At 33.0% G+C, this 21,687-nt stretch overlaps 1 protein-coding gene across 12 annotated transcripts in view; it reads right to left on the bottom strand.

Annotated features, from left to right (window-relative positions):
- Positions 1-21,687, bottom strand: part of LEKR1 (leucine, glutamate and lysine rich 1) — a 169,237-nt gene that overhangs the window by 94,204 nt on the left and 53,346 nt on the right. For 9 of the 12 annotated variants that reach the window (XM_039857987.1, XM_039857986.1, XM_039857984.1 and 6 more), the window contains 2 exons: positions 19,371-19,490; positions 11,697-11,872 (listed from right to left, as the gene is read on the bottom strand). In XM_039857987.1, coding sequence (XP_039713921.1) covers positions 11,697-11,872; positions 19,371-19,490 — 296 coding nt within the window. The remainder of the gene's footprint in view (positions 1-11,696; positions 11,873-19,370; positions 19,491-21,687) is intronic. The other 3 variants (XM_039857988.1, XM_039857983.1, XM_039857981.1) reach the window with 2 other exon arrangements.

Here is a 21,687-nt window from a genome sequence, read left to right on the forward strand (position 1 = left end):
ATGAAGAAAGTCCTTCTAACCTCCTATGTTAGGCCTGCCACCGCTCATGGGTGACCTCTCTGCCTGGAAATCTTTTCTGATCCGATCTAGAAGTGACCTCAATCCTCCTGGAACTCATATCATTTCTATTGTACCAATCATATGCACATGTGATCTACTATTGGACTATAAATTATTTTAGGCCAGAGGTAATATTTAATTACCAGCATAATTTCTAGCACAACATCCTAGATTAGCAAGCGGTTCAATAAATACCTATGAAAGGCATAAAGGCATTACTGAACAAAGCTTCTAAATAGTTTCTAGTATATCACCAGCTGAAGATTCTGAGTATGTGCTTGCCTTACCTCGCCATTTACTTCAGGGGCAAGCATTTTGAAGCCCAGATTATTTAATGTCTGACCGGTAAGGTAGTAAATACACACAACCAAAAGAAGGGACATTTTTAACAGGATAAGCAAATAAGCCTATTCTATCCCTAATTTTATCAGTTTTATGAAAAATGTGCACTACATTTCTAAGCCTAATTCAGGACTTGAATTTTAAAAGTTCAAGAACTATTCAGTCAATTGTTAGAGGGTGAAAGCAATTGATGCCACACTTGCTAAAATATTCTGCATTGGTAAAATATTATTTTTTTCTGAAATTTCTTTTATTAAAATAGGTATGCTCTGGTTTAAGAAAACTTAATTTATGAACATTTAAACTTAAAAATACTGATGACATGAAGTGATAGCCACTCATTAGAAGAACAGAAAATATTTCACTCACATCTGCTATTCAATATTCAGCATACTTTGTCAGCAAGAAAATATTTAGCAATGCCCTTTTCTAGTAATGTTATTTCTATTTTGGATTTTGCTTTTAAGACCTAAATTAATTTTAATGTGAAATTCTTTTAAAGTATCTGAATGATGTTGTGCGATATATCTGGGGTTTAATTTATCATTAGTTTGCCAGGGCTGCTGTAACAAGGTACCGCGGACTGGCACTTAACTCTAGTGGCTTAACCAATAGAAATTTATTTGCTCGCAGTTCTGGAGGCTAGAAGTCTGGGATCACAGTGTCAGCTGGGTTGGTTTCTTCTGAAGGCCTGGTTGGACTGGTTGCAAGCCTCCTTACTTGGCTTATAGATGGTTGTTTTCTCCCTGTGTCTTCATATCATCTTCCTTCTGCATGTATCTGCTTCCAAATTTCCTCTTTTTATAAGGATGCCAGTCATATTGGATGAGAACACAACCATTTAAATTTAATAATTACTTCAAGGACCTTTCATACATTGAAGGACATTTGGGTTGTATATACTTTTAGCTAGTATGGATAAAGCCGTCATGAACATTCATGTACAGGTTTTGGCATGAACATAGGTTTTCGTTTTTCTCAGATAAATGTCCAAAACTACAATTGATGGGTCATGTGGTTAAGTGCATCTTTAGTGTTAAAGAAAATTGCAAAATTATTTTCTAGAATGGCTGCACCATTTTATTTTCTGACTAGCAATACTGAGAGATCTAGTTTCCTCAACCTTGCCAACACTTGGTATGATCAATTAAAATTTTAGACTTTTCAATAGATGTATAGAAGTGTTCCATTATGGTTGCAATTTGCATTTCCCTAATTAGCTAATGATGTTGAATATTTTTTGTGTGTGCTTATTTGCCATCTGTATAACCCCTTTGGTGAAATATTTGCTCATATATTTTGCCCATTTCCTAATTTGAATTTTTTTAAATGTAGTTTTGCAAATTTTTATATATTCTAGATACAAGTTCTTTGTTGGACATGTGCTTTTTGCCAATATTTTCTTCCAGTCTGTAACCTGTCATTTTAACCTCTTAACAGGGTCTTTCACAAAGCAAAAGTTCTTAATTTTGTTGTGGTCCTATTATCAATTTTTCCTTTTATGTACCATGCTTTTAGTTCAACTATAAGAATCCTAGTTCCCAAAGATAGTCTCATTTTATGGTTTTATGGTTTTATATTTTACATTTAGTCTGTGATCTATTTTGAGTTAATTTTTGTATAAGGTGTGAGGTTTAGGTCAAGGTTCATCTTTTTTGTTTTCTTTTGCCTATGGGTATCCAATTACTTCAGCACCATTTGTTGAAAAGCCCAGGCTATCCTTCCTCCATTGAATTGCTATGCACCCTTGTCATAAATAAGTTGGGCATATTTATGTGAGTCTTAATATATATTTAAAATTTTTTAATTTAAAATTAAATATATGTATATATACACACTTATATTTAAACTGCAGGTGAAGAGCATTAATTTTTTTCCCTTATTTAGGGCTACAAGCCTACCACAATGAATACTTGTATAGGATAAATGAGAATTTAATAGAACAAAAGAAACATGGACTTTAGAATAAAAAGAATAAAGCAATAATAACATCTTGATTCCTTACTGTGCTACATATATTATTGTGTGTATGTATGTACACGTGTATACACATGCATGCACAATTTCTCATTTTACAAATGAGGACATAGAGACCCAGTTTTTTGTAAGTGGTAGAGTCAGGATGTAAACTGGCTCTCTGGTTTGGCCCCCTTCCCTTAGGATTCCTATACAACTTTAAGTATTTAAGAATTGATGCCAACAACACCAATAGGCCAGCACAGGCTGGCACAGACACACTGGTTGTATGATCCTCCTCCAGACCTAGTGCTTGGCTCTGTAAAAGGGCAAAACTACCAAGGATCCCATATTTCCCTCCAGATTCTTCCGGATTTCTGCCTCAAGTTCTAATTATGGACTTTGATAGAGTTGGTTTAATAAACTTTAGTCAAGACAACAAATTAGAAATAAGAAACATTGACAAGCTAAGATTTAGAGAGTGATTTTTTAAAGTATTCTTCAGCTATAATTCATGTTAAGTCCTTACAATTTTTGGAAATAGATAATAAACAGAAATGTAATTATGACATTTTTAAAGTGCAAAAAAGTTCATTTCACTATTTATACCAGTGTTGTCCAACAGAAATATAATGAAAACAACACAAATACTTTAAAATTTTCTAGTGGCCACATTAAAGAGGTAAAAAAGAAACAGATAAAATTAATTTTAGTAGTGTATTTTATTTAACTCCACATATCTAAAATATTACCATTTCAATAAGAAGCTAGAGCCACATTTAAAATGCTCAATAGCTACACGTGGCTAGTGGCTACCATATCGGACAGTGTGGATCTATATGCTTCCTAGGCTCTTGGTCATTTTTTTGTATGGACATGATAGTTCCTCAAGCTTTACAAAAATTAACCTTTAAAAGCATTACACATAATTTATTTTCTCTGAATCTATGTATAGATTCTTAACTTAAAATTCTGTGTTGTGAAGTGGGCACATTTATATATTTACTACTGCTAAATTCAAAGTGTGTTCAAATTGTTCAAAGAAACTATAAAAAAGCAAGTATCAGCACCTTTGGAGCCTTGCATATACTTGTACATGTTTGAATAACTATGCCCTGGGGCTTTGATTGTGCTGATAGCATTAAGTAAGGAGAAAGTTCTGTAGAAGGAGGAGAAAATCCTCACTAACGCAGCGGTAGTTTCACACAGCAGTCTGTCGCATTCACTAAGCTCTCGCTCAGTAACTGAATACACTGTCTCATTTTTTGTGTTTCCATCTCTAAGCTTCTGCAATCATCTCTTCTAACAGCCTTCCTGCTTCTGAGGTAAAAGTGATGTGATTTACTGTAAAGGCAAATGTTAAAGTTAAGGGTTGAAAACTAACTCCTGTCTCCTCGTGTTAGATAAAATGTAAAACGTAATATTACCTGCAAATGAAAAACAAAACAGGCTTACACTGTCTCTTCAATTCCACTTTTAGAAATTAACTACATTAAAAAAATGAGACAAGATTATAAAAATGCATTTATAAAGATGTTCACTGAAGCCTTATTTATAAAAGCAAAACTATGATCAACCTAAATGTCCATGAATAGAAAACCAGTTAAATAAGATACATTCCTGTAAAGAAATATGTCAATAAAGTTTACATAGTTAATTGGCATGACTACATCACCATGATATAATATTAAGTGTATATATCTATGCACAGAAAAAAATGTTTAGAAAGTTTATACCAAAAGTATAATGTAATGAGCTGATGTTTACTGCATTCTTTGCTCTTCTTCTGTATTTTCTGTTTTACATCAAGGCTGTTTTACGTTTATGCTCAGAAAAATACTTAAAGGCACTTGACTTGGGGGAAACATAATTATTAAGTTTTTGTATTTGCCTCCTTATAAGTTTAATAAACAACTTTCAAACTGGTTTTAAAATCAGATTAAAATTTTAGTACTGATAGCAACCCATGGCTTTCAGGCAAGTATCACTCATAAACGAGCCCTCTCCTCTCTCCTCACTTCCTCTCTCCAGATTATAGAAGTAATACCTGAGCATTACAAAAAACATTTAGAAAAAACTCAGAAGTTTAACCCATTTCCCATTTAGAAAAAAAAAAAAAGTGCAGCTCACTGCCAGCATTAATTTTACATAAACGTGCTCTTTGAGGCTGAAGAAAATCTGACTGATTTTCAATGTAAAAATAAAATATAAAAACTGTTCTTAGGGTCATTTCTAAAAAGAACTTGTCTTTAATTCTAATATAACAGAAATGTATATATAAATTAAATTCATCAAATGAATCTTCGGCTAACAACTATTTGAGAACGATGTTAACATCACATGTAGGAATGCTGTGTTTTCTAGGATTTGACATTTTCAGCGATAGAGAATTATTATATTTTATAAATGGAAATACTACTACTAAAAACAGAATGCTATAAATAAAATGATGTCATTTGTTTCCAAAGACTATCAATATACTAGAGCAATGTGAAAATAATAACAAAAGCAAGATATTTAGTGGCAAACTTTGGGAGTAAGGTTAGGACTGCAGCCACAAGTGCTGCCAGAGAATATTCTCCAGGCAAACAGGAAACGAGTTAAAACAGGAACATTAATATTATCAGTAACCTCGGTATTAAAACTTAAATGTATGTTTACTACCATTTCAAGTTCACAGCAGACACTGAGCACCTACTATGTAACAGGTACAATTCTCTTAAAACACTAGAAATACAATATTCAGCAAAGCAGTCAAAATCCCTGTCCTCCTGAAGATTACAGCCTAGTAAGAGGAGACTGGCAGTAAACACATAAATCAGTAAATGGATAAGAACATTTCTGACAGTGATAAACATTAAAAATGAAACAAAACAGAATAAAGTATAAGGGGAGACTACTTTAGGTAGGGTGGCCAACAAAGACTTCTCTGAGGAGGTGACATTTGAACTAAGACTTAAACCACAAGAAAGGGCAAATACTTGTTCTGGGAGTCCTTTAACCTATTTTCCTTTCATTAACCTAAAGTTCCTCTCTCTGTCCATATATCGCACAGTCATGACCATGGGTCATGTTCGGTGAAAGTAAAGTGAGTGGGATTTTCTGAGAGAGAAGTATTACTCCTCTTTGCTTTTTCTGTCTCTTTCTGCAATTGTAATATACTACAGGTCTATGTGTACTTATGAGGTTTACTAAACAGTCCCGAAGAAGACAATTGGATTAAAAGATATCATAAAAGATATCATGGATTAGAGAAGATAATAATAATGCAACATAAATGAAAACAAAAACTGGTAGAGCTGAAGCTTCTCCTATTCTGGTATGATTAAATTACTCATTCCTGACATTATGAGGTCACTACTCTATAATAAGATGCAACAAGACACTCAAAAATGAGAAATTATCAAGAAGACTATTATAAATGTGGATCAATATCCTTCAAACATGTCATATTAAAATGGCTAAAGGTAGAAAAATGACAATACAAAGTGTTGACAAGAATTTGGAGCAACTGGAACTTTCATACATTACTGGTAGGAATTTGAAAGGAACAAGAACTATGGAAAACCACTGGGTAGTTTCTTAAAAAGTTAAATATACCTGCCATGTGACCCAGTCATTCCATTCCCAAGTATTTACCAGAAAGAAAAAAAAATCTAAAAAAAAATCTATAAAAAGATATTTGAATGCTCAAAGAATGGAAACAATGAGTAAAATAGTACAGTTGACCCTAAACAACAGGGTTTTGGATTGCATAGGCCCACTTACATGTCGATTTTTTTCTCAATAAATATTCGTACTGTTTTTGATCTGTGGTTGAGAGTCCACAGATGTAAAGGGCTTACTGTAATGCACTCATCTAAGCAATTTTATATAGGAGACTTGAGCATCCAAGGATTTTGGTATCCACTGTTCCTGGAACCAATTCCCTGAAAATACTGAGGGACAACTTACATATTGAGGGATTCAAAAGCTACACGCGTATTTTCTATTGCAGGGGTCACTGTGCTGTGTTGTTCAAGGGTCACTGTGTGTTTATATGACGAAAGACAATTCTGTAAAGTATATCAATATTATTAAAACTGTAGCAAACAATGTCAGTGCCCTGCCCATATATCCTAGACCTTTCAGTGTTCTAACTTCTAACTCCCAGTACCTGCACCTCTGTGCAGATGAATCTTTTTCCTGGAACTACAAAAAGAAACTTGCCGACCACATGGTAGGCTAGAAGTGCCAAGGAACTGCTTGGGAACCAATGACTCTTGGGAGCTGATGCCAAGCTCCCTCACTCCTTGAGTGGAGAATTATGAGACATGTGTTTTAAACCATTTCTGAGTTCCCTCCTGGGATTAAGCTCCAGATGTCCATTCAGTGGGGTAACCTTTGTTACTTGCCTTTTTTTCCCTTTATCTGGTTATTTTCACTTCCCAAATAAACCACCTATACTCATATCTTGATTCAATGCCTGCCTCCGGGAGAAGTAAGATACTAACATATATATAATATTTATGTTAATATTGATCTCAAAAACATCACTGAATGAAAAAAGCAAGTTCACAGTATACCTACAAATATGATACCATCTATGTAAAATTTAAAATCTAATGGAAAGGTAATAAATATAATTCATGCGTGCATATACATTAAAGTATAAATTTTATTTAAAATATATTTTTCTTTTTTAAAAGAAAAAGTATTAAAAATTATTTATTTTTGCAGTTGAAAACATGATTGTTAGATTTATATTTGTCTAAATCTAATTCTTAAAATTAATTAAAAAATTTAAAAAGATATCGTCATATACAAACTCATTTCCTGAAAGCACTTATCATGTAACAAAATTAGCAAATTGAAGTTGTATGGTTAGAATGATTTCTTTTTTCTAACATTTAACTACAAAAATTTTAAAATATACAGAAAAGTTGAAAGAATTGCACGATGAACACAAATATACACATTATGTAGATTCTTCAGTTAATATATTACTGTTTGCTTTACATAGCTATCTATCCATCTTATATTTTTATGCATTTCAAGATAAGTTGCAGACATCAATATACTTTACTCCTAAACACTTCAGCATGCACATCAATAATTAGCATTCAATACACAAATTTCTTATTTTTGAGTACAATTTACATACGAAGTTCACAAATATCAAATGTACCATTAGGTAAGTTTTGACAAATGCATCCACTATACAACACAAACCTCTATCAAAATAGAGAGCATTATCATCACCACAGGAAGTGTCCTTGTGCCCCACTTCCAGTCAATCCTCCCCTCCAAGATAACTAATGTTCTGATTTTTTTCCACAATATATTAGTTTTGCCTATATTAGAACATCATACCAATGGTGTCATACAATGTGTATCATTTGTATAAGGTTAACTTTCAGGAAGCACAAAATTTTTAGGTTTATCCAAGTTAATTGTATTATCTGCTATTTCTTCTTTATTTCACTGTTTACTCAGCTTTTTATTATTAAATAATCCATTCTATTGATCTACTGCTGGCCTTTTTCCAGTTTAAAGCTATTTTTGATAAAGCTTGAATAAAGTTGCTGAATATTCTTATAGTATTTTTGTAGACATATGTTTTCAATTTTTTTTTTGAGGGGGGGGGGCGGAATAAATACCAAAGAGAATTTCAGAGTCACCACATAGATGTAGGTTTAGTTTTATAAAAAAATCAAACCTTTTTCAAAGTGACTAGCATTTTATATTCTCCTCCATTATAAGTGAGTTCCAGTTGCTCTCCTTCCTCATCAACATTTATTGTTGATCTTCTTCATTTTAATCAATCTAGTGGGTATGTACTGGTGACATTTGCATTTCCTTTATGACTGATAATGTTGAGCACTTTTTCATGTTCTTACTGGCCATTTGTATATCTTTCCTTATAAAGTGTCTTTTTTCTGTCTGTGGCTTATCTATTCATTTTTTTTCAGTGGCATCTTTTGATGAACAGAGTTTTTAATTATATGAAGTTCTTTTGTAGTTCTTACTTCTTTATCTTATCCAAAAAAACCTTTATTTACTACCACTTTATGAAGACATTTCCCTATGTTTCTTCTTTTATAGTTTTAGCTTTTATATTTAGTCCTATGATTTATCTTAATTTTTATGTATGATGTAATATAGGAAGCAAGGTATATTTTCTCATATGGGTATTCAGTTGTTCCAGCACGATTCACTGATAGACCTTTTTTTTACCATTGGATTGTTTGGTGCCTTTGTCAAAAGTGAAATGATAATTTAAATAGGGGTCATACACCAGGCTATTTGTTTCATTGATCTATTGTTGATCAATAGGCTGGTACTACACTGTAACTTCATTATAATAAATCTTAGAATCAGGTGATATTAATTCTCCATTGTGTGAATATTTTTAAAGAGTTACATTTTGATTTATTTATTGTTTTTTAAAATCTTTTGGTGCTTATTTTTTAGTGGTTGCTGTGAGAATTATACATCCTTAACTTTTTAGTCTACATAAAATGGATGTTGCACCACATCACATAAAATACATAAAGAGTGCAACCATGCGGATTTATTTACCCCCTCCTGCTATCCTTTATGTTCTAGTTGTCATATGTTAAATCAACATACTTCATAAGTCCCACAATATTATAATTCTTATTTTTAGCATATGAATTTTTTAAAACTCCACAGGGAAAAAGTCTTCAATATTTACCCATATTTATCATTTATGGTGCATTTTAATCCTTCCTGAGGACCCTGGCATTCTATTCATTTCTGTCAATGTTTATTTTATCTCTCTTCTTCAAATTAAATAATTTCTATTGATCTGTATTAAAGTTCACGGGTTCTTTTTTTTATAATCATAATATGCTATAAAAGTCCATCCAGTAAACTTTTATTTTCAGATACTATATTTTTCAATTCTTGAATGTCCAATTTTCAGTAATTTCTTGCTGAGATTTTCTATCTTTTCTTTCATTACTATCTTATTTTCCTCTAGGTCATTGAACAGCTTTATATCAGTTAACAGCTGATTTAAAATTCTGGTCAGCTAATTATATCATTGGATCAACTCAGGATTGCTCTCTATTGATCATCTACTCTTTTGAGTATGGACCATATTTTTGTGTTTCTTCCCAGATCAAGTAATTTGGGATTGTATCATGAACATTGTGGATGTTATATTATGGAGACTTCGGATTCTGTTATGCTCCTCGAAATAGTACTGAATTTGTATATTATTTTAATGAGTAGTTAACTCGGATGAACTTAAACTGTAAAATCTGTTTCCCCTAGGGTAGGTGGCAGCTAAAATATCAATTACTTTAGCCTTAGATGGGCTGCTTAGAGTCTTTCCTGTGCACGTGCATTTCACACATAAGCCAGAGATTTGGAAAGATTTTATATACAAGATTTGAGCTCTCCCTCTCTAACTATGTCTTTTTTGGGGTATCTTCTTACTCCTCAAAGGCTGGGGCTGCCTTGATCTCTGTCCTCCAGTTTTCAAGCCAGACTACATATTTTTATCAGAGTTTTGGCTTTACTGCATGGAACACACTATACCCACCCTCAACCTAACAGCCTTAAAAAACAAAACAAAAACAAACAAACAAACAAAAAACAGGGAATTCCCCCAGTGCCAATCCCCTTTTTTAAATTACTTTTTAAAAATTTAATTTTATTATTAGTTTCAAGTGTACAGTACATTGGTTAGACATTTACATAGTTTATATATAAATATAAATGGTTTATAGGTAAATATAAATGGCTCTATACCTAACCATTATATAACTGCTGCCTGCATTCCCTATGCTGCACTACCCATGCCCATGACCAACTATCAATTACTAATTTGTCCTTCTTTCTTTTAATTAAAAATATTTTTTATTAGACTTGTTTAGATCAATTTTAGATTCATAGCAAAATTAAGCAGAAAGCACAGAGACTTCCCATATAATCCCTGCCCCCAATTATGCATAACCTCCCTCAACATAATGCACCAGAGAGGTCCATTTCTTATAATCAATGAACCTACACTGACACATCATTATCACCCCAAATCCATAGTTTACATTAGAATTTACTCTTGGAGTTATACATTCTATAGGTTTTGACAAATGTATAACAACATGTATCTACTATTATAATATCATATAAAATAATAAGTGCCCTAAAAATCCTCTGTGTTTTACCTACTCATCTTTCCTTCCTACCCTGGCAACCACTGATCTATTATTTACTATTTCCATAGTTTCACGTTCTCCAGAATGTCATTTAGTTGGAATCTTACAGTATGTAGCTTTTTAGATTGGCTTCTTTCACTTAGTAAGATGTCTTTTTTCAATTTTTGACATTTCCTCCATGTGTGTTTGGTTTTGGTCCCTCTCTAGTGTTTTTAGGTAGTTATTTTATACAGAATTTATTGTTGTTATATGTGAGAAAGCTGATATAATATGAGCTACTCAGCCATTAAAAAAAAAATTTTTAAATATAAATTACTACATGTCACAGGAATAACCAAGTTCTGGCCACAGCTCGAGAATAGATTTATCCACAGTGGCCAGGATATGGAAGCAACCAAAGCGTCCTATGATAGATGATTGGATAAAAAAGCCGTATAACATAACATAAGTACAATGGAATATTACTCAGCCATAAGAAGAGATGAAATACTGCCATTTGTAACAACATGGATGGAACTTGAGATAATCATGCTAAGCAAAATAAACCAGACAGAAAAAGTTGAAAACCATGATATCACTTATACGTGGGATATAAACCTAAAAGCAACATACAAACAGGACAAACAAACAAAGACTCATGGACATGGACAATAGACTAGTGGTTACCAGAGGGAGAGTGTAGGGGGTGGGGGAGGGGGGAGGTAGATGGGGTGAAAGGGGTCAAATACGTGGTGACAGAAATAAATCTAACTAGGGTAGGTGAACACACAATGCAATATATATGCCTTACTGTTAAATTGTACTCCTGAAACTTACTGGATTTCATTAACTAATGTCGGAAGGAAAGAAGGAAGGAAGGAAGGAAGGAAGAAGGAAGGAAGGAAGGAAGGAATGAAGGAAGGGAAGAGGAAGGAGAGGAGGAGGGAGGGGAGGAGGGAGGAGGGAGGGAGGAAGGAAGATTTATCATTGCTTATCTTAGATCAGCCTATGTTTATTGATTTTCAGGGTTCAAACAGATCATAATAACCATCTAGTCTGCTAACCAATAACAAGTTTAAAGTGAATCATAAGTCCCATCACATAAAATAAAAATATCATTATTTCATTATTTATGATGCACAATTTACAAAAAAAGAAGAGAGGATTATATTCTATATGTATTTAACAAACCTGTCAAGGCTTTTTCACTTATGGCTTTAATTTGAAGAAAAACTTCTCCTTTCAGTGAAGTCCAGTTTTGAAAATGATCATGTACTTCATTTTTTATACTGGTTATTTCCCTTTTAGTAAAAGTAAGGAATGAAAGAATCTTATCCCAGGAATATTTGTACTCCGTCAATCTTTTACTGCAAGCAAGTTAAAAAAAAATAGAATTTTTAAAAATAGCAAGCATAATAACAAATATTTCTTTAAAAAACAGTTTTCTTTGAGAAATGGGCTTAGAGTGACCACATAATCTACTGTCTAAATCTAGACAATTCTGGAAGTGAAAGAGGTGAAGTTTTTATTTTGCTGACATAACAGATATAAACTGGAAATATCCCAGGAAGACTGAAGTATATGGTCACCCCAACTCAATTCCATTGTGTTATCATTTTAACTATAAAGAAAGATAGCTATTCTCATACATATTTTATTGTATTAATCTTTTAAAATTAATTTAACAGCAAACATTTAGTGAAGAACATTATGTTGAAGGTATCTTAGTCATAGAACCTGAATGAGAATCTCAGATTCTTAGCATCCTTCCTGCATCCTAAACTGTCTATGGTTCTATAGACAGTTTAAAACCTGGGGTAATAATAAACAAAATCTTTAAAAGTGATCGATTCAGTGCTTTTGCCTCATGAAATGCCTCAGCTCAAAGTAATCACATTGTTTTTTTCTTTTTGCCATCTCAGTGATTTTTATTACTTCAGATGTCCTGGCTATAATTTACCTAATAATCAAGCAAGCTGCACACACAGACCTAGGAGTTATCAGTAAAAACATGATGACTAAAGCAATGGGACTAATTATTTGGTTAATATTTATCTCCCCGAGTAGACTAAGATCTATGATGCAGAGATTATATATTTCTTGTTCATCACAGTCTCCCTAGCATCTAGCACAGTACCTACCACATAGTAAGTGCTCAACAAATATTGACAAATGAAAGAAAGAAAGAATGAATGAATGAATGAATGAATGAATGAAAAAAATAGATCAGTCAGTTGGAGGAATGAAGAGGTGAAAAGTGCTGAGGATAAAACATTTAGTCCCATAACATTTATGGGACTAAAACAGAAAAGAATCCCTCAAAGGAAACTAAGGAGTAGCAGCCAGTGAGTTAGAAGTAAAGTTAAAAGAATACTATCAGAAAAGCCAGTGGATGAGAGATTTCCAAGAAGAAAGTAGTGTTCAGTGTTTAATGCCTCAGGTAAAGGCTTAAAAGAGCCCACTGTATTTGGTATTAAGGAGACATTTGGTGATCTCAGAGAGAGGCATTAGGTAGGAAAGAACTGAGCAGTAAAGCAGAAATGAGTAAACAGAGGGTTATGTAGTACCAGCGATCAAGAATCTTGACTGAGGTGGCAAGGAGAGAAAGAGGAAGATACAAAGTAGAATGGTTTGTTAGGCTGAAAGACACCTGAATGTGTACACAGCTGGGCAGACAGTATGAGTGCAGTCATAGAGGGTAAAATCACAGACAAACGAGGCGCTCATTTCTTATGCAAAGTCCTTGAAAGGCTGGGTGTAAAGCAGAGGCTGAAAGATTAGCCTCTGCCACGAAGAAGATGGGCGGTGTCATTCTGTGAGGTAATTAAGGTCCACCTGAGTGATCAGAAGCCACAGGGGATGCCTCAGTCAGCAAGCAGAGCTGGGAGCTAGAAGAGATGCTAATTTAAAAAAGTAGAGAAAGAGTCCAAATAGATCACTAAATGAAAGACAAAAGTGAGGATGTGAAGTCTGAATGTGGAGGCAGGAACTAGTAAGACTGGGAGATAAGAAGTATGAACTAAGTCAAGCTTAAAGGGCTAATGGGCCTAGTGTAAGGCAGCTGCTGGGAGCAAGCCATGTACAGGGCCTACAGAGACATTTAACAGAAAAGAATGGATGTGGATGCATGTGCCTCTGTAGGAAACAGAATATTCAAAATTGTTAGCTAAGAGCAGATTTATTTTCTGAGGCCTAAATCTTATATGATCGGTGGTAGGTGCAGGGAGGACTTTCTTGAAGAAAATATGTAAAAATGATGACTTACAAAATTAGGTTTAAAAGTGTATAATTATTTATAGAATGAGAAAAAATTAAATTTAAAAATCAAAACTTTTAAGTTGATAAATTTCATCACAAAATACAGGAAAACAATATAACTTTTTAATAAGCAACAGCTCTAAAATACTTTTTGCTTACAACTTTTGGCTACATACTCTACAAGTACCTCTCCATATGAGAATTATTTTATAATAATGCTTTATATGGCAAGAATATAAAGATTACATAGGCTTTCATATAGCATTGCCATTAGTTTTTTATTACTGATAGTTTAAAAAGATTCTTTCAGCTTCGTAGTTTATTATTGGTAATGCCGTGCAAATATTAAGCACTGTCAAATTTGGAAAAATCTTTATCCAATATTTTTCATATATAATTTTAAGATTTTTAGCATTTCAAGTTTTCTGAAAAAATGACTGGTCAAATTATCTTTAAAATAATAAACTAATGAACCAGTTTATCTTAGATGTCCTTGAAGTGGTATAATATGATTTTTATGTTATATTCAGTGATGTTAGTAGATTTTGTCACATTAGCAAGAGGCTTAATATTTCTCCAATGTATTAAAATAATTAACTTCTCTTCACTGAATGAATTATTTAATAAGCCAAAAGCTTTTATTAAAAATATACCTCTATTTTAATGAATTAGCTCATGATATAATCTGAAAAATATTATTGTTACAATTTGTTTCTTTATGACAGAATAATTTCTACTGTTTGAATTGCTCATATTTATGCTTTTATTCCATTAATTTTAAAAAATTCATACATATCCAAATTTTTAGTCTATAATCCTTCACTTGTGTTATTGAAGAATTCTAAAATGTCTTACCAAATGGCAGTTACAGTAGTGTATTCTAACTCAACTTTCCCTTTTTCGGTTCCCCAAATGCTATGACTACTCCAATACTGACTTCAGAAGTTTAAGAGAGGGGATATCAGAGTGAGAAAAGACAGACTTTTTAACCAATTACAATTAAATCATCTTACTTTTGCCAGGGGCCCTTTGAGAACCTTGGAAGGGGGTCCTGAGTGAGCCATTTTGAAACTCAAGTATCATTTGATTTGCAGTAAATCTACCTGTGTCGATATCCTTAACTTTCTGTGTGAAATATGCAGCAAGACACACAGGAGCTGAGAGATGAGTAGCACAGGGAAGTCTAAGCGAAAATAGGACTTATATTAGTATTGGAAGAATTTAGGGCTTGATGATTAACAACTTATAAGTAAGTATGAAGACTGAGGGTTTTAAGGATAATTATGACTAAATGAGCAGAGGTAAAAGGAGCTGAAGTACTAGTAAACTCCTCTAGGCAGAAACATCCTCTGTCTAGAGACATCCTCTATGTAGAAACATCCTGAACACACACACACACACACACACACACACACACACACACACACACAAATGGGCTCATCAAAGTCACATGCATACATGATCCATAAGAAAAAATCAATTTTATGTCTGTGTACTAGTAATTACCAATTCCAAAAATAAAATTAAGGAAAGAATCCTTCTCATAATAACATCAAAAAAACAAAATACTTAGAAATAAATTTAGTAAAAGGAGTGCAGACTGTATACTAAAAACGACCATTTCTCAGAGAACTAAAGCTCTTGATAGAAAGAACAATTCATGTTCATGAATTGAAAGATTCTATATTTTTAGATGGTGATTCTTCCCAAATTGATCTGTAGTCGATTCAATGCTATATCTATCAAAATCCCACCAGGCTATTTTGCAGAAGTTGAGAAGCTGATCTTAAAATTCATATGGAAATGCAAAGGACTCAGAATAGCCATAACAACCTTGAAAACAAAGAAATTTGGAGGGCTAACATCTCTTGATTTTAACATTTACTAAAAATTACAGTATTCAAGAGAGAGTGTGGTACTGACATAAGAACAGGCATATATATTAATGGAGTAGAATAGAGAGTCCAGAAATGATTCTCTACATTCACAATGTATTGATTTTAGATAGAGGCACCAAGGCAATTCAATAGGTAAAGAATAGTCTTTTAAACAAATGATGCTGGAACAACTGACCATCCACATGAAAAAAAGATGAATTTAGATCCTTACATCATTCATAAAATGGATCATAGACCTAAATGTAAGAGCTTAAACTATAAAACTTTTATACAAAACGACAAGAGAGAATCTTTGTAATCGAGTTAAGCAGAGTTCTTAGATACATTACCAAAAGCACAATCCATTAAAGAAAACATTGACAAATTATACTTCCTCAAAAACAACAATTTTTGCTCATCAAACACTGTTATAAAAATAAAAACATAAGCCACGGACTGGGAGAAAATATTTGCAAATCATGCTTCAAATAAAGGACCAGTACTCAAACTATAAGAGAACTCTTATAATCCTATAACAAGAAAACAAAACAAACCAATGAAAACATAGGCAAAATGTTTTAATGGATATGTCACCAAATAACCATGCAATGGTTAATAAGGACATGAAAAGATGCTCAATGTCATTGGTCATTTGAGAAACACAAATAAAAGTCACCATGAGATACCATTTCACACCCACTAGAATGGCTACAAATAAAAAGACAGATAATAAGAAGTGTTGGCAAGAATTCAGAGAAACTAGAATCCTCCTTTCTCATAGGAATATACAATGGTGCAGCCACCTGGAAAAGAGTTTAGCAGTTTCTTACAAAGTTAAATTTAAATTTACCATATGATTCAGTAATTCCACACTTAGGGATTTATCCCAAAGAGATGAAACATACATCTACACAAAGACTTGTATGTGAATGTTTATAGTAACATTATTCATAAGCGCCAAGTGGAAACAATTCAAATGTCCATCGACTGGAAAATGAATAAATAAAATGTGGTATATCCATACAATGTAATGCTGTTAAACAATAAAAAGGAACCAAGAACTAATGTATGATACGACATGGATGAACCTCAAAACAATAAGTGATAGAAACCTGATGTAAATGACCACATATTGTATAATTCCATACATCTGAAATGTCCAGAAAAATGCAAATTTATAGAAAGAGAAAGAAGGTTAGTGGTTGCCCAGCACTGGGGGTGAGAACAAATTTTAACTGCAAATGGCACGAGGATCTTTGTGGGGTAATTAACTTTTCTAATATTGAATGTGGTAAAGGTTGCACATCTCAGTAGGTTTACTACAAATCATTACGATGCCATTTAAACTGAGTGGGTTTTGTAACATGTGATTATATCTCAATAAAACTATTTAAAAAAAGATGTGAGGTGATTTAACTATGGGATCAAGGCTAGAAAACTAAGTAAAGTCAGAAAATGGTTGGGAAAATCAGAATGAATATTGGAAGCCTTAATGAGGCTGAAGAGTTAGAATGAAAGTGAGAGATCTAGGAGGAGAGTTTTTTTGGAGTTGGCATTGAAAATTTCACAGATGACAGCGTCTAGATATACAAATAAGAAAAATTAAAAGATAAGTAGTTTATATTTCAAATAAGTTATGAAAGATTCGCAAAAGTAAAACTTGACAAATATGTATTGATTTGGAATATTGGATTTATACACTACTTTACATGAAGTATAACTACATTCCATACTGTTTTTTAGTGTCTAGTTTACAGGTCTTCTAAAGTTAATTCCCACTCTCAAAAGACACATAATTCTGAATAGCAGATGTGCTGAGCCAGCTAAGGCATACCACACCCACTTCTGGTCACTCCCTTGCAAGAGACAGGTTGGAAATGATGTCAGGAAAAACAGAGAGCATGAAGAAAATGTTGCTAGAGGCTAAGTGATTAAGCCCAATAGCAATTAAACAAATGAGAGAATAATTTAAAAAGACCAATATGACTCAAAGACATAAGTCACTGATCTATCGGAAGTTCCTTTTGGGCTCTATAAACATACTTATATCTGAGTAGCTAAAGCTCATGCTTCTTTTCTTTATCATATTAAGAGAGATTATAGCTTTTCTTTATCCACAGCAATCACTAAATTTTATGTTCTAGTAGATATTTAAATATTAAATATTAAAATAAGCAATAAATTAGTTTAAAAGCAGCTTTAAGTAATACGACAAAATCAGCTGACCTCTATCACCTTTGGTCTGATTTTATTTTCACCAAATTGCCTTTTCTTATGCAATGTACCTACTAGTGAGAGTAGGACTAAAACCAGTAATAATTTCTATTTGTCTATCACAAACTTTTATTTATACTAAGTGCCTAGTTAGATAGTTACTTCAAAACTTGTTTTTAGTAAGTGCTACTTTTTTATATAAATCAGATCCTAGACCCCCAATCTGTGATCTTTTAAAAAGCTAAAAATGAACAAAAATCACAGACCTATTGAATAACATTCGAAAAAAATAAGCAGATACAAGTAGACCCCAAAACGATGACAAAATTAGAACACAGAATAAAAATAACAATTAAGTATGTATGTCTGTTTCAAGAATTTAAAATACAAATCACATGTAAAATGTAAATAATGAAAATTGACTATTTCAGTCCATAATATCCTGAGCAGCATTTATTATTTAATCTGGTCCTGGCCTAACCTTTAAAATTTAGTCGATCCTACCATTCATGATGACATTAGCTGATAAAACAAATGGGATCCCCTAGCAGCAATGGGCCAAAGATATTGTAGGAGTCAAGCTTGAACACTGATCATCCTGACTAACATGAGAGTTGGGTTTGCCTGGAGCATTCTGCTGGTTTAATACCAGATTTCTAGGAAAGAGAAGAGATTTCTGATGACAGAAATGGTCATCCGTTTTGTGAGTAGACTCATATATTCATCAAAAGATTATTTATTGAGCATCATTTATGTGTAAGTCATTTATCAAAGGTAAATGGTCAGCAGGTTATCACCAGATAGTGCATAAAAAAATTATTAGCTCAGATAATTTTTTTAACAGAACAATGTTTCTGGAGATTGAAAAAAGAAAAAGAACCTAACATTCAAAATATTCACCCAATATAATTCTTTAGTCACCCTGAACCTGTCTATTTGTAATGTTATTTAACTTACTTCCCTTTTCTAAGAATTAAAAGTTACTCAATGTATAAAGAAATCATTCTTTCTGATAGTATCAATATATTCAATTCCATTTTTAAAGTTAGAAAGAAAATGTGCATCCTAGTTTCTTTAGGACATTGGGTTTTACCTTTAGGTATTATAAACCTTTCAAAGATTACATAAAAGCAGAATTACTGCCATTTATGTCAGAGATTTCTAAATTTAGGTTTATTCCTATTATTCAGAAAGTTTCCCAACTCTATCATTTTTGTGTGTGTGGGTCAGGGGACAAATACACCAAGAAATATTGGTCAAGAAGAAAATGTATTAGTTACTGTGCTTTTCATTATAAATGTCACTACAAAATAAAAACGTGTTTGCCTGATTTAAATTTTACTGATAAAACTATTCAGTTGTGACAATGGTAAAAAAAGTGAAGTTATTTCCATTTTTTATAACTATAGCAAATATAGAAACTATACTACTAAAACGTGTTTGGATGTTTATGAAGCTACTATTAAACGTATCTTTTCAATCTTTACAATTTTTAGTTCTTTAAAGATAATCTTACCTGAAGACTTGTGATTGTCTCTGTTTAATACTTAACTCATGTTGTAAATGACTCAATTCTTTCTGTACTCTCTGAAATTCATTTTGTTGACTTATTAACTGTATGTTTGCATCTCGGATTCTAAAAATAAAAACAAATATCCATTATAAGCCTAAATAGTCTCTACAATCTTTGGTGTGTGTCCTTTATTTTCATAGTCCATGATAATGGCAGAAACTCCAACAATTAATTTCCCATTCCAGATTCGCAGCAGGAGGAAAATAATGGCTCACCCTGTCCCTTTTAAGAGTTCCTAGAAGTATCACTGAATACTGCTAACTTAGACACATGGCAACACCTCGCTGCAAGTGAAGCTGGGAAATGTAGTCTTTTAACTGGAAACATTAGTCCCCAGATAAACCCACAGTTCTGTTATTAAGGATGAAGGGAGAATGGATGTTACAGTAGGCAGCTAGCAGTCTCTACCACAACCCTAATAAAAGTTGACCCTCCTATATATACCTACACACCTACACCTCTATACACATAGACATACACACAGCCTTCCTCTCCTCATCCTCCCAATATAATTCCATCAATCTTCTTATGCAATAATTACATTATTCTTCACTAGTGAACCACATGTTATTCCATGATCACATTTCTTTTTTTGTACAACTTTTTGTTGTCTCTGGATTAAAAACCATCTCCTTTTCTTCTTTCTTAATTTTCTGTTACCTATCACTGACACTTCTTCCAAATCTGACAGGTATAATTCTCCTCTCTCAGTACCTTCAGACACAGTAGATAATCCTTCCACATCATTTCTTTTCTAGGAGACAGACTTCCTAGAGCTCTCCATTCCCCTGTTTGCCTTGGTTATACTCTGGTTTGACTATACAGCTGTCATCCTGGGACTTCCCTTCCCTTTCATTTCAAGAAGTGTCCTCAGCTGTCTTTCACGTGAGAGCTGTATCCTGGTTCTACAGTCTTCCTCCTAGGTTTACTCCTTTTGGTGGAATAAGTCTTCTAGGAGATTTTCATGCATGGGAGGTAAATTTGAGACCTGGAATATCTGAAATGTCTTTATCTCAGACTGGACAGTTTAGCTAAATTTAGAATCACAGATGAGAAAATATTCTTCATCAGAAAATCAGGGCACTGTTCCACTGTTTGCTAACTTCCAATGCTGCTTCTCAGAAGTCCAATGACATTTTAACGCCTACTTCTTTGTATGATACAAGGTAGGCCCTCCCTACTCCACCCCCACCCCAGTTCAGAAGCTTCAAAAATTTTTTCTTTTCATTTTATATTCTTAAATTTGATCACAATATATTATCATGATAGTGTACATGGTGAATATTTGCTTTGGAAACTAATGGTCTTTAGTTTCAGGAATTTTCCACCAAGGGAAAATAATTCCCTTCCCCTCCATTGTCTCTGCTTTCTTTCTGGAATATTTTTCTATTATTTTGGATGCGAGGCCTCCTGGGTAAGTCTTCTAATTTTCTTAACCTTTCATTGCCACTTTTGACATTTTGTTCTACTTTCATTATCTTTCATCCTGCCTGTGAAATATTTAATTTCTGCTACCATATTTTAATTTACCACGAATTCTTTCTTATTTTCCAAAAGGACCCCCTTTTTTACTACCCCTTGTTCTTTTTTTCATGGATACAATTTCTTATTTTTTAAGGATATCAATTATAGTGTGTTTTTAGTTTCCTTCAGCTCGTTCACTGTGGCTTCTGTTTCTTTTAGTTTTCCCTTTGTTTTGTTTTTTTGTCTTGCACACTTGAGGCTTCCCTCAAAAATCTGAAGATCCTCTGTTGTCTATTATATTTATGAATGAGGCACTTAAAAGGACAATTGCTCCAGTTTCTACATGATAATGACGACAAAGGGAGAAAAGGGAATGTTCTAGATAAAAGAGAAGCAAGAAAAGTAACTATCAAATGTGACATGAGGACCTTGTATAGAACCACATTCAAACAAATAAACTGTAAAACAATTATTTTTAAGAATTGAGGAAATTTCATTACGGACTGGGAGTTAGATAATACCAAGGGACTGTTGCTAACTTGGGTATAATAACACTGTTGTTATATTTTTTAAAATGGTACATCACACTAAAGTAAATAACGGTGAAAATAGCATGCAGTCTTGGATTTGCCTTAATTACTTCAGCAAAAAAAAAAAAAAAAAGAAAGGGCAGATGAAACACTGAAACACATATGACAAAATCTGGGTAATTTCTGAATCTGTGTTAAGGGGTACTTATTATACTATTTTCTCTTACTAAAAACCTAATGAATGAGGCATTGAAATGCTGTCTGTA

This window comes from Pteropus medius, unplaced genomic scaffold, assembly GCF_902729225.1.
Source record: "Pteropus medius unplaced genomic scaffold, Ma_sr-lr_union100, whole genome shotgun sequence".
Taxonomy (NCBI): domain Eukaryota; kingdom Metazoa; phylum Chordata; class Mammalia; order Chiroptera; family Pteropodidae; genus Pteropus; species Pteropus medius.